Here is a 12,895-nt window from a genome sequence, read left to right on the forward strand (position 1 = left end):
GTTTAAAGCAAGACAGCTAGGTCAGGAAAAGATAAGCAGTGGACCATTCTAAGTGAAGCATCTCAGAGGCATCTAGGCGGAGAGAAAGTGTGAGTTTTGCCTCGTGAGACAGGTGAGAGGCCGATTAGTCATCATTCTGAGAAGCAATGCACACCAGCCGCCTCAGAAATAGAATAGTCTACAGTAGGAAGTGCTCCTCTCAGCCCTACAGCATGTGATCAGCTCTATTGATTATTGATCCTTTGGGTCTCAGCCCTACAGCATGTTGATCAGCTCTATTGATCCTGTGGGTCAGTGAACCTCTCAGTCCTACAGCCCTACAGCATGTGATCAGCTCTATTAATCCTTTGGGTCTCAGTTCTACAGCAAGCTGATCAGCTCTATTGATCCTGTGGGTCAGTGAACCTCTCAGTCCTACAGCCCTACAGCATGTGATCAGCTCTATTGATCCTACAGCATGTTGATCAACTCTATTGATCCTTTGGGTCTCAGTTCTACAGAAAGCTGATCAGCTCTATTGATCCTACAGCATGTGATCAGCTTTATTGATCCTCTCAGCCCTACAGCATGTTGATCTACTCTATTGATCCTACAGCATGCTGATCAGCTCTATTGATCCTACAGCATGTTGATCAGCTCTATTGATCCTACAGCATGTTGATCAGCTCTATTGATCCTACAGCATGCTGATCAGCTCTATTGATCCTGTGGGTCAGTGAACCTCTCAGCCCTACAGCATGTTGATCAGCTCTATTGATCCTACAGCATGCTGATCAGCTCTAATGATCATTTGGGTCTCAGCCCTACAGCCCTAGGGCATGTTGATCAGCTCTATTGATCCTTTGGGTCTCAGCCCTACAGCATGTTGATCAGCTCTATTGATCCTTTGGGTCTCAGCCCTACAGCATGTTGATCAGCTCTATTGATTATTGATCCTTTGGGTCTCAGGCCTACAGTCCTACAGCATGTTGATCAGCTCTATTGATCCTACAGCATGTTGATCAGCTCTATTGATCCCTACAGCATGTTGATCAGCTCTATTGATCCTTTGGGTCAGTGCACCTCTCAGCCCTACATCATGCTCATCAGCTCTTATAGATCCTGTGGGGATGTTGCCATCTGTACGGCTGCAGGGGGTACTGGAGGGGGGGGAGGGTTGGGAATGGTATAAATGTCATGCAGATGTCAAACAACAAGCAGCAGTGTGGGCATGCAGGCAGCCAGCGATGGCAGCTCCAGCATCAGCCCTGACTTACATGCTACCCAGTTTAGAGGAGAAGCCCGAGGCAGGAGCCATTAAGTCCCTGTCCCTGTCCCTGTCCCTGGCAGAGGAGACGACCACGCTCGAGTCCAGCTCTCCGGCACCCTCCGGAGTCTCAGCCAATGGGTGAAGAGCGCCAGATAGCTCCCCAGTGGTGGTTGAGTCGGGGGTGGACTCACTGCTGTTGGCATACAGGAGCTCCATCTGTGTGGTGGTTCTCCTGCGAGCCTGAGAGGAGGCAAACACACACACACACACACACACACACACACACAAGTTCACACACACACACACACACACACACACGTTCACACACAAGTTCACACACAAGTTCACACACAAGTTCACACACGCTTTCAGACCAGAAGAAGTCCCCTCTGTCTGCAGCAGCATTCAATGCAATGAACCCTCACAGAACTACTCCATAGGAAATGAACACTCACAGAACTACTCCATAGGAAATGAACCCTCACAGAACGACTACATAGTAAATTAACCCTCACAGAACTACTCCATAGGAAATGAACCCTCACAGAACGACTACATAGTAAATGAACACTCACAGAACTACTCCATAGGAAATGACTACGCGTGTGGTAACACCATCATGTCAGATGCACTAACTCATAATAAAAGTAAATGACTACGCGTGTGGTAACACCATCATGACCGATGCACTAACTCATAATAAAAGTAAATGACTACGCGTGTGGTAACACCATCATGACAGATGCACTAACTATGACTACGCGTGTGGTAACTCCATCATGTCAGATGCACTAACTATGACTACGCGTGTGGTAACTCCATCATGACCGATGCACTAACTCATAATAAAAGTAAATGACTACGCGTGTGGTAACACCATCATGACAGATGCACTAACTATGACTACGCGTGTGGTAACTCCATCATGTCAGATGCACTAACTATGACTACGCGTGTGGTAACACCATCATGACCGATGCACTAACTCATAATAAAAGTAAATGACTACGCGTGTGGTAACACCATCATGACAGATGCACTAACTCATAATAAAAGTTCTCTGTATTTGTACTCTTCTTCTCACAACTAACATTTAGATTCAAAAGAGATGTGATCACATGTGTGGTCTTTTAAAAGGTTATTTACATTTAGTCATTTAGCAGACGCTTTTATCCAAAGTGACTTACATATGTGTGACTTACAATGTATACACATTTTACATTTACACTGATGGCACACTGCACATCAGGAGCAATTAGGGGTTCAGTGTCTTGCTCAAGGACGCTTCGACAGGGAATCGAACTAGCAACCTTCTGATTACTAAACGACTTCTCTACCACTGTACCACTGTCGCCCTATATACTACTTATAACAGTAAATGCAGAAGAGGGCACCTTGCTCCTTGGTTTGGTCTCTCCACAGAGCTTCATGAGGTCAGAGGATAGAGTGCTGAGGGAGGGGGGAGAACTTCTGTTAGAGACTTCATACTGTGGCGTGATTCACACGCTTATTCACACGCTTATTCACACGCTTCATACATGCATGATTCACACGCTTCATACTGTGGCGTGATTCACACGCTTCATACATGCATGATTCACACGATTCATACATGCATGATTCACACGCTTCATACATGCATGATTCACACGCTTCATACTGTGGCTTGATTCACACGCTTCATACATGCATGATTCACACGCTTCATACATGCATGATTCACACGCTTCATACATGCATGATTCACACGCTTCACACTGTGGCATGATTCACACGCTTCACACTGTGGCATGATTCACACGCTTCATACATGCATGATTCACAAGCTTCACATGTATTTTAACTTTGACAGGCCTTCTGATTCCCATAAAATTCATAAAATATGTAAATCAATACTGTGAAAGGACTGCTGAATATTTCTAAATCACTCCATGCAACTTGCAACTTTTCATTGCTTCTGAGAACTTCTTCTTTACAAGATCGTTGGGACCCAGTTATGACAAACAGGACACGCATAGCTCTAACAGCTATGGTGATACTGGCACTGGATATTTTCTAACAAAATGGCCCAGTTTAGGGTGAACCAAGTGACCAGAAAATACACCATTTTGTGCCTAGATGTTCAAGAGCTCGAATAAAGGTCTAGCCAAAAGTACAAGAATGTATGTTGTTGTCGGATAGAGCCCCGGGCAAAGGAACACAGGCACAAGCATTTCATACAGGTTTCATTTCTCAAATGGACCATCAGAAGAGAAGCAGAGAAGAGCAGAGACAGAGAGGGATGAGAAAAGTAGAGAAAGAGAGGGATGAGAAAAGTAGAGAGAGAGAGGGATGAGAAAAGTAGAGAAAGAGAGGGATGAGAAAAGTAGAGAGAGAGATGAAAAGTAGAGACAGAGAGGGACGCTTACCTCCCATCTGCTGAGGGACTCTGTGTTGATTCGTCACTACTGCTGTCATCTCCGTTCTCTGCGGCAGGATCAGGAGGAGAGGGGAAAAAGTCAATAACTTCATTTAAAAAGACGTACTCACTACACACCTAGATTCTTTTCCATAGTCAAATCCACCTCCACCCTTTGATGTGTTGGGCAGTCTGACAGGTTGACAAGTCTGTTATTAAATGATGAGGAAAGCAGATGGGAGGGTCAGCGGGAGGGTCAGCGGTAGGCCATGCTGGTGAGAGGTCAGAGGTCAGATCAGCAGGGCCATGCTATTGTTTTCCTTTGATCGCCATGGGCTGGCGTTTCCCTACCACACCTACCTTCAGACATGGAACGAGAGGACTGGAGAGGACTGAAGTCTGGCTAAACAGTAAGCAGGGGTATGGGGTGGGGCAGGTTGGCCTGGGGTGGGGTGGGGTGTAGGTGAGGTAGGGGGGCAGAATCCAAAGCAATTATGGGAGAGAAAAACATTAGTAGGCCGCACATAAAGCAGGTCAGCTTACAAAAACCAACCTGGACTGTGACCAGCTTCCTAAGGTCCTTCTGCTGTAATGGTTTTGCTAACAGATAGCATGTTGCTACATGTTAGGTAGCTGCAGCATGGGGTTTGGGGGTCAGGTGGGTATTTACATGGCGGCACATGGGGGGAGCAGACAGATGGATGGAGAGATACCCAACAACAACGCGGCGACACCTCATGCACTCGCTCATGTTGTTACAGTCTCGGGTTAGTCGCAGGAGAATGGTTCCATGCACTCAGACAGACATTTAACAGAGAGATGATTGGTCCTCCGTTACTTACCCAGTGGCATGTTACCTAGCTCTGTTTCAGTTCAAGTAAACAGGGCGGGGGGGGGGAACAGAAAAAAGGCAACACACAAATCAAAACACATTCCCCCAAAAGTCAAACCAAAATAAACCGAAACTTGCAAAGAAAAAGAAACAGTGCTGCTGCCACTCTTCAACAGAGTGTCCTGGTGAAAGGTGAATAGATGCTGTCAGCGTCCTGATAAAGATGAATAGATGCTGTCAGTGTCCTGATAAAGATGAATAGATGCTGTCCAAACTGTCCAAAGTGGACAAAATAGAATTTTTTTTTAAAGGAGGCAGTAGTCCATTTTTAGTCCATCCACAACCACGCCAGAAAGCCGAATCACAAATATTCCTCTTCCCTCATATTTGATCAAATATAAAAAAAGTAAATAGTTCAATGAAAGGCAGCTCACATTTCATAACTGGCCTCCTTCAGTTTAATAATATAACAAATCAACTTTGTTTTCCGTCCAGCACCTATGCAGCCCCAGACACCCAGCGGAGGAGCAGCAGCAGACAGCGGGCCGGGCCATGCACTGTGGCACAGCAGGGCACCCTGACTCTCAACCTCAGCCTCTCTCAGCAACAAGCCTGGACTCATGTGCATTCATCATCCACACATACTACATGGAACACTAAACAGACTTGGAGATGAATGAGAACCTAGCACATAAAGAAATACTGAGGAATTACATTCTTTTTTTTTGGGAGAGAGGTGATCAGATGTGTAGTCAGGGCTTTTGATTGGCTAATACCTGGTACCTGGCATTGACACGGGAGGTGCTGTGGGTGGGGGGGGGGGGGGGGGGGGGGGGGCGGGGTGCTCTACCTTGCAGTGCGTTCCCCAGCAGGGCGTCCAGCTCGGGGTTGAACTCAGCCTTCTCCTTCAGCATATGGAACAGCAGCTGGTTCTGAGTAGCGCTGTTGATCTCCGTCTGCTTCAGACGACCCTCCATCACCTTGATCTGAGACTCTTTCTGGGCCGCCTGCAGGCCCTACAGTGGGGGAGGAGCACACAGAGAGAGAGAGAGGTCACAGCACGCTTATCCCCCCCCAGGTCTGCCTCGGGAACACATGAGCGTTATGCTCACACTAGGGAGTGTGGAAGAGCAAATACAGATGGCACAGCTTAAGTAAACACAACATGCCTTTCGCCTCGACAGATCCGTCATCTTTTCATTCTTGGCTTGTCAACTACTGCAGTACCACAAGGTTAATAATAATAATAATAATAATAATAATAATGGATTTTATTTGTATAGCACACTTTAAAATACAAAGAAATCTCAAGGTGCTTATGCTTCGATGAGAAAGATGTAGAAATGTAGTTTGTCTCGGTACCTTATTGATGACCATGGTCATAAAATGATCCATGAGGAAGCGTGATTCTGACAGGGTGCAAGAACTGATCACCGCTGAAATCTCCACCGTGTCTCCTTCCTCCTACAACACATGAAGGCAGGCACACACACAGAAGATCAGGTCACAAGAGAAAGGAAATGATGTCACTGAAAATTCAACCAAATTTAAAATCTCAGTTTCATTTTTCCATGTGCAAAATTAAACCGCTCTCTTTCTTGAATGGCTGAACCCCTTGAGATTGGGATTGGTTGAAATCTAACGAACGCCTCTTCACGTACTGAGCTTTTTTTCTTTTTTTTTTGCACTCTCCACACCAGCAGCACAAGATCACTTTTCACTTTTCACTTTCCTCCTGGATGTAAAAATCATTGCACTCTGTACAATAGGGTCAGACCCTTTCCTGTACCTGGAAACACACTATGTTCTCCCTATGTGTATGTATATGTGATTTATGTATGTATGTCGGTGAGGTGTATAAGTGTATAAGTGTATTTGTGTATGTGTATAAGCTACTGGATGACCTAAATTTCCCTCGGGATTAATAAAGTATCCATCTATCATCTATCTATCTATCTATCTATCTGAGCTCTACAGCCTGGCCGACCCACCTTAGCCTCCTCCATCTGCATGATGTTGGCCTGGCAGTCGGCGATGCTGTCGTTGATGTAGTCGATGTTGGCCCCCAGCGACTCCAGCTCCTCGCTCAGGGATTGGACGGCCTTCTCGGCCTCGGCCCCCTCGGGCGACGACAGCGACAGCCGGTCCCTCTTTCTGCACACCTTCTCCCGCCGCTTGGTCAGCTCTTCACGTTGCTGTGGGGTTACAGGAAGAGCTCGTGTTGATGGAAACACCAACACTACCACTGTATGAAAGCTGGCTTAAAGAATGAAACGGATACACACACCACAGGGCTGTCAGAGCGACAGCGACATGATGCTTCGGAGAGAAATGGAGAAGTGTGAAGTGGGTGTGTTGTTTTAATGAATGTTTTGCTAGCGCCATTGTTTTTGCTCCATTGGATTCCAGTTTTAGGTCATACTGTGCAGTGTGTGTTACTAGAGTGTGTTACTAGAGTGTGTGACTAGAGTGTGTGACTAGAGTGTGTTACTAGAGTGTGTTACTAGAGTGTGTTACTAGAGTGACGTGTAGAGTGTGTGACTAGTGTGACTGTGCAGTGTGTGTTACTAGAGTGTGTGACTAGAGTGTGTTACTAGAGTGTGTTACTAGAGTGTGTGTGACTAGAGTGTGTGACTAGAGTGTGTTACTAGAGTGTGTTACTAGAGTGTGTTACTAGAGTGTGTTACTAGAGTGACGTGTAGAGTGTGTTACTAGAGTGACGTGACTAGAGTGACGTGTAGAGTGTGACTAGAGTGTGTGACTAGAGTGATATGTAGAGTGTGTTACTAGAGTGTGTGACTAGAGTGTGTGACTAGAGTGTGTTACTAGAGTGTGTGACTAGAGTGTGTGACTAGAGTGTGTTACTAGAGTGTGTTACTAGAGTGTGTGACTAGAGTGTGTTACTAGAGTGTGTGACTAGAGTGACGTGTAGTGTGTGTTACTAGGGTGACGTGTAGAGTGTGTGACTAGAGTGACGTGTAGTGTGTGTTACTAGAGTGACGTGTAGAGTGTCTGACTAGTGTGACGTGTAGAGTGTGTGACTAGAGTGACGTGTAGAGTGTGTTACTAGAGTGACGTGTAGAGTGTGTGACTAGAGTGACGTGTAGAGTGTGTTACTAGAGTGTGTGACTAGAGTGTGTGACTAGAGTGTGTTACTAGAGTGTGTGACTAGAGTGACGTGTAGTGTGTGTTACTAGGGTGACGTGTAGAGTGTGTGACTAGAGTGACGTGTAGTGTGTGTTACTAGAGTGACGTGTAGAGTGTCTGACTAGTGTGACGTGTAGAGTGTGTGACTAGAGTGACGTGTAGAGTGTGTTACTAGAGTGACGTGTAGAGTGTGTGACTAGAGTGTGTGACTAGAGTGTGTTACTAGAGTGTGTTACTAGAGTGTGTGACTAGAGTGTGTTACTAGAGTGTGTTACTAGAGTGTGTGACTAGAGTGTGTTACTAGAGTGTGTTACTAGAGTGTGTTACTAGAGTGTGTGTGACTAGAGTGTGTGACTAGAGTGTGTTACTAGAGTGTGTGACTAGAGTGTGTTACTAGAGTGTGTTACTAGAGTGTGTTACTAGAGTGTGTGTTACTAGAGTGTGTTACTAGAGTGTGTTACTAGTGTGACGTGTAGAGTGTCTGACTAGTGTGACGTGTAGAGTGTGTGACTAGAGTGACGTGTAGAGTGTGTTACTAGAGTGACGTGTAGAGTGTGTGACTAGAGTGTGTGACTAGAGTGTGTTACTAGAGTGTGTTACTAGAGTGTGTTACTAGAGTGTGTTACTAGAGTGACGTGTAGAGTGTGTGACTAGAGTGACGTGTAGAGCGTGTTACTAGAGTGACGTGTAGAGTGTGTTACTAGAGTGACGGGGTGCAGTGTGTGACTAGAGTGACGTGTAGAGTGTGTGACTAGTGTGACGTGTAGAGTGTGTGACTAGAGTGACGTGTAGAGTGTGTTACTAGAGTGACGTGTAGAGTGTGTGACTAGAGTGTGTGACTAGAGTGTGTTACTAGAGTGTGTTACTAGAGTGTGTTACTAGAGTGTGTTACTAGAGTGACGTGTAGAGTGTGTGACTAGAGTGACGTGTAGAGTGTGTTACTAGAGTGTGTTACTAGAGTGTGTGACTAGAGTGACGGGTAGAGTGTGTGACTAGAGTGTGTGACTAGAGTGTGTTACTAGAGTGTGTGACTAGAGTGACGTGTAGAGTGTGTTACTAGAGTGACGTGTAGAGTGTGTTACTAGAGTGACGTGTAGAGTGTGTTACTAGAGTGACGTGTAGAGTGTGTTACTAGAGTGTGTTACTAGAGTGTGTGACTAGAGTGACGGGTAGAGTGTGTGACTAGAGTGTGTGACTAGAGTGACGTGTAGAGTGTGTTACTAGAGTGACGTGTAGAGTGTGTGACTAGAGTGTGTGACTAGAGTGACGTGTAGAGTGTGTGACTAGGGTGACTAGAGTGACGTGTAGAGTGTGTGACTAGAGTGTGTTACTAGAGTGTGTGACTAGAGTGTGTTACTAGAGTGTGTGACTAGTGTGACGTGTAGAGTGTGTGACTAGAGTGACGTGTAGAGTGTGTGACTAGATTGACGTGTAGAGTGTGTGACTAGTGTGACGGGGTGCAGTGTGTGACTAGAGTGACGTGTAGAGTGTGTGACTAGTGTGACGTGTAGTGTGTGTGACTAGTGTGACGGGGTGCAGTGTGTGACTAGAGTGTGTGACTAGAGTGACGTGTAGAGTGTGTGACTAGAGTGACGTGTAGAGTGTGTTACTAGAGTGTGTGACTAGAGTGTGTTACTAGAGTGTGTTACTAGAGTGTGTGACTAGAGTGTGTTACTAGAGTGTGTGACTAGAGTGTGTTACTAGAGTGTGTTACTAGAGTGTGTGACTAGAGTGTGTTACTAGAGTGTGTTACTAGAGTGACGTGTAGAGTGTCTGACTAGTGTGACGTGTAGAGTGTGTGACTAGAGTGACGTGTAGAGTGTGTTACTAGAGTGACGTGTAGAGTGTGTGACTAGAGTGTGTGACTAGAGTGTGTGACTAGAGTGTGTTACTAGAGTGTGTTACTAGAGTGTGTTACTAGAGTGACGTGTAGAGTGTGTGACTAGAGTGACGTGTAGAGCGTGTTACTAGAGTGACGTGTAGAGTGTGTGACTAGAGTGACGGGGTGCAGTGTGTGACTAGAGTGACGTGTAGAGTGTGTGACTAGTGTGACGTGTAGAGTGTGTGACTAGAGTGACGTGTAGAGTGTGTTACTAGAGTGACGTGTAGAGTGTGTGACTAGAGTGTGTGACTAGAGTGTGTTACTAGAGTGTGTTACTAGAGTGTGTTACTAGAGTGACGGGTAGAGTGTGTGACTAGAGTGTGTTACTAGAGTGTGTGACTAGAGTGACGTGTAGAGTGTGTTACTAGAGTGACGTGTAGAGTGTGTGACTAGAGTGACGTGTAGAGTGTGTTACTAGAGTGACGTGTAGAGTGTGTTACTAGAGTGTGTGACTAGAGTGACGGGTAGAGTGTGTGACTAGAGTGTGTGACTAGAGTGACGTGTAGAGTGTGTGACTAGGGTGTGTGACTAGAGTGACGTGTAGAGTGTGTGACTAGAGTGTGTTACTAGAGTGTGTTACTAGAGTGTGTGACTAGGGTGACGTGTAGAGTGTGTGACTAGAGTGTGTGACTAGAGTGACGTGTAGAGTGTGTTACTAGAGTGACGTGTAGAGTGTGTGACTAGAGTGTGTGACTAGAGTGACGTGTAGAGTGTGTGACTAGGGTGACTAGAGTGACGTGTAGAGTGTGTGACTAGAGTGTGTTACTAGAGTGTGTGACTAGAGTGTGTTACTAGAGTGTGTGACTAGTGTGACGTGTAGAGTGTGTGACTAGAGTGACGTGTAGAGTGTGTGACTAGATTGACGTGTAGAGTGTGTGACTAGTGTGACGGGGTGCAGTGTGTGACTAGAGTGACGTGTAGAGTGTGTGACTAGTGTGACGTGTAGTGTGTGTGACTAGTGTGACGGGGTGCAGTGTGTGACTAGAGTGTGTGACTAGAGTGACGTGTAGAGTGTGTGACTAGAGTGACGTGTAGAGTGTGTTACTAGAGTGTGTGACTAGAGTGTGTTACTAGAGTGTGTTACTAGAGTGTGTGACTAGAGTGTGTTACTAGAGTGTGTGACTAGAGTGTGTTACTAGAGTGTGTTACTAGAGTGTGTGACTAGAGTGTGTTACTAGAGTGTGTTACTAGAGTGACGTGTAGAGTGTGTGACTAGAGTGTGTTACTAGAGTGTGTTACTAGAGTGTGTGACTAGAGTGTGTTACTAGAGTGTGTGACTAGAGTGTGTTACTAGAGTGTGTTACTAGAGTGTGTGACTAGAGTGTGTTACTAGAGTGTGTTACTAGAGTGTGTTACTAGAGTGTGTTACTAGAGTGACGTGTAGAGTGTGTGACTAGAGTGTGTTACTAGAGTGTGTGACTAGAGTGACGTGTAGAGTGTGTGACTAGAGTGACGTGTAGAGTGTGTTACTAGAGTGTGTGACTAGAGTGTGTGACTAGAGTGACGTGTAGAGTGTGTGACTAGAGTGACGTGTAGAGTGTGTGACTAGAGTGACGTGTAGAGTGTGTTACTAGAGTGACGTGTAGAGTGTGTGACTAGTGTGACGGGTAGAGTGTGTGACTAGTGTGACGGGGTGTAGTGTGTGTGACTAGAGTGACGGGTAGAGTGTGTGACTAGAGTGTGTTACTAGAGTGACGTGTAGAGTGTGTGACTAGTGTGACGGGTAGAGTGTGTGACTAGTGTGACGGGTAGAGTGTGTGACTAGTGTGACGGGGTGTAGTGTGTGTGACTAGAGTGACGGGTAGAGTGTGTGACTAGTGTGACAGGGTGCAGTGTGTGACTAGAGTGACGGGTAGAGTGTGTGACTAGTGTGACGTGTAGAGTGTGTGATTAGAGTGTGTTACTAGTGTGTGTGACTAGAGTGACGTGTAGAGTGTGTTACTAGAGTGACGTGTAGAGTGTGTTACTAGAGTGTGTTACTAGAGTGTGTTACTAGAGTGACGGGGTGCAGTGTGTGACTAGAGTGACGTGTAGAGTGTGTTACTAGAGTGACGTGTAGAGTGTGTGACTAGAGTGTGTTACTAGAGTGACGTGTAGAGTGTGTTACTAGAGTGACGTGTAGAGTGTGTTACTAGAGTGACGGGGTGCAGTGTGTGACTAGAGTGACGTGTAGAGTGTGTGACTAGTGTGACGTGTAGAGTGTGTTACTAGAGTGTGTTACTAGAGTGTGTTACTAGAGTGACGTGTAGAGTGTGTGACTAGTGTGACGTGTAGAGTGTGTTACTAGAGTGTGTTACTAGAGTGTGTTACTAGAGTGACGTGTAGAGTGTGTGACTAGAGTGTGTGACTAGAGTGACGTGTAGAGTGTGTGACTAGAGTGACGTGTAGAGTGTGTGACTAGAGTGTGTGACTAGAGTGACGTGTAGAGTGTGTGACTAGAGTGACGTGTAGAGTGTGTGACTAGAGTGACGTGTAGAGTGTGTGACTAGTGTGACGGGGTGCAGTGTGTGACTAGAGTGTGTTACTAGAGTGACGTGTAGAGTGTGTGACTAGAGTGACGTGTAGAGTGTGTGACTAGAGTGACGTGTAGAGTGTGTGACTAGTGTGACGGGGTGCAGTGTGTGACTAGAGTGACGTGTAGAGTGTGTGACTAGTGTGACGTGTAGAGTGTGTTACTAGTGTGACGTGTAGAGTGTGTTACTAGAGTGTGTGACTAGAGTGACGTGTAGAGTGTGTTACTAGAGTGACGTGTAGAGTGTGTGACTAGAGTGACGTGTAGAGTGTGTTACTAGAGTGTGTGACTAGTGTGACGTGTAGAGTGTGTGACTAGAGTGACGTGTAGAGTGTGTGACTAGAGTGACGTGTAGAGTGTGTTACTAGTGTGACGTGTAGAGTGTCTGACTAGTGTGACGTGTAGAGTGTGTGACTAGAGTGTGTTACTAGAGTGACGTGTAGAGTGTGTTACTAGAGTGACGTGTAGAGTGTGTGACTAGAGTGACGTGTAGAGTGTGTTACTAGAGTGTGTGACTAGTGTGACGTGTAGAGTGTGTTACTAGAGTGACGTGTAGAGTGTGTGACTAGTGTGACGGGGTGCAGTGTGTGACTAGAGTGACGTGTAGAGTGTGTGACTAGTGTGACGTGTAGAGTGTGTTACTAGAGTGTGTTACTAGAGTGTGTTACTAGAATGACGTGTAGAGTGTGTGACTAGGGTGACGTGTAGAGTGTGTTACTAGAGTGTGTGACTAGAGTGTGTTACTAGAGTGTGTTACTAGAGTGACGTGTAGAGTGTGTGACTAGGGTGACGTGTAGAGTGTGTTACTAGAGTGTGTGACTAGAGTGTGTTACTAGAGTGACGTGTAGTGTGTGTTACTAGAGTGTGTGACTAGA

General features: G+C 46.0%; 1 protein-coding gene across 1 annotated transcript in view; it reads right to left on the reverse strand.

The window, feature by feature from the left end:
- The window catches only part of kif21a (kinesin family member 21A), a 53,879-nt gene that overhangs the window by 12,131 nt on the left and 28,853 nt on the right, over positions 1-12,895 (reverse strand). Inside the window, 7 exon segments of the mRNA XM_031564008.1 lie at positions 1,257-1,489; positions 2,644-2,698; positions 3,658-3,715; positions 4,490-4,510; positions 5,330-5,495; positions 5,842-5,943; positions 6,471-6,674. Of these exon segments, the coding sequence (XP_031419868.1) occupies positions 1,257-1,489; positions 2,644-2,698; positions 3,658-3,715; positions 4,490-4,510; positions 5,330-5,495; positions 5,842-5,943; positions 6,471-6,674 (839 nt within the window).

The sequence above is a fragment of the Clupea harengus genome, chromosome 3, assembly GCF_900700415.2.
Source record: "Clupea harengus chromosome 3, Ch_v2.0.2, whole genome shotgun sequence".
Taxonomy (NCBI): Eukaryota; Metazoa; Chordata; class Actinopteri; order Clupeiformes; family Clupeidae; genus Clupea; species Clupea harengus.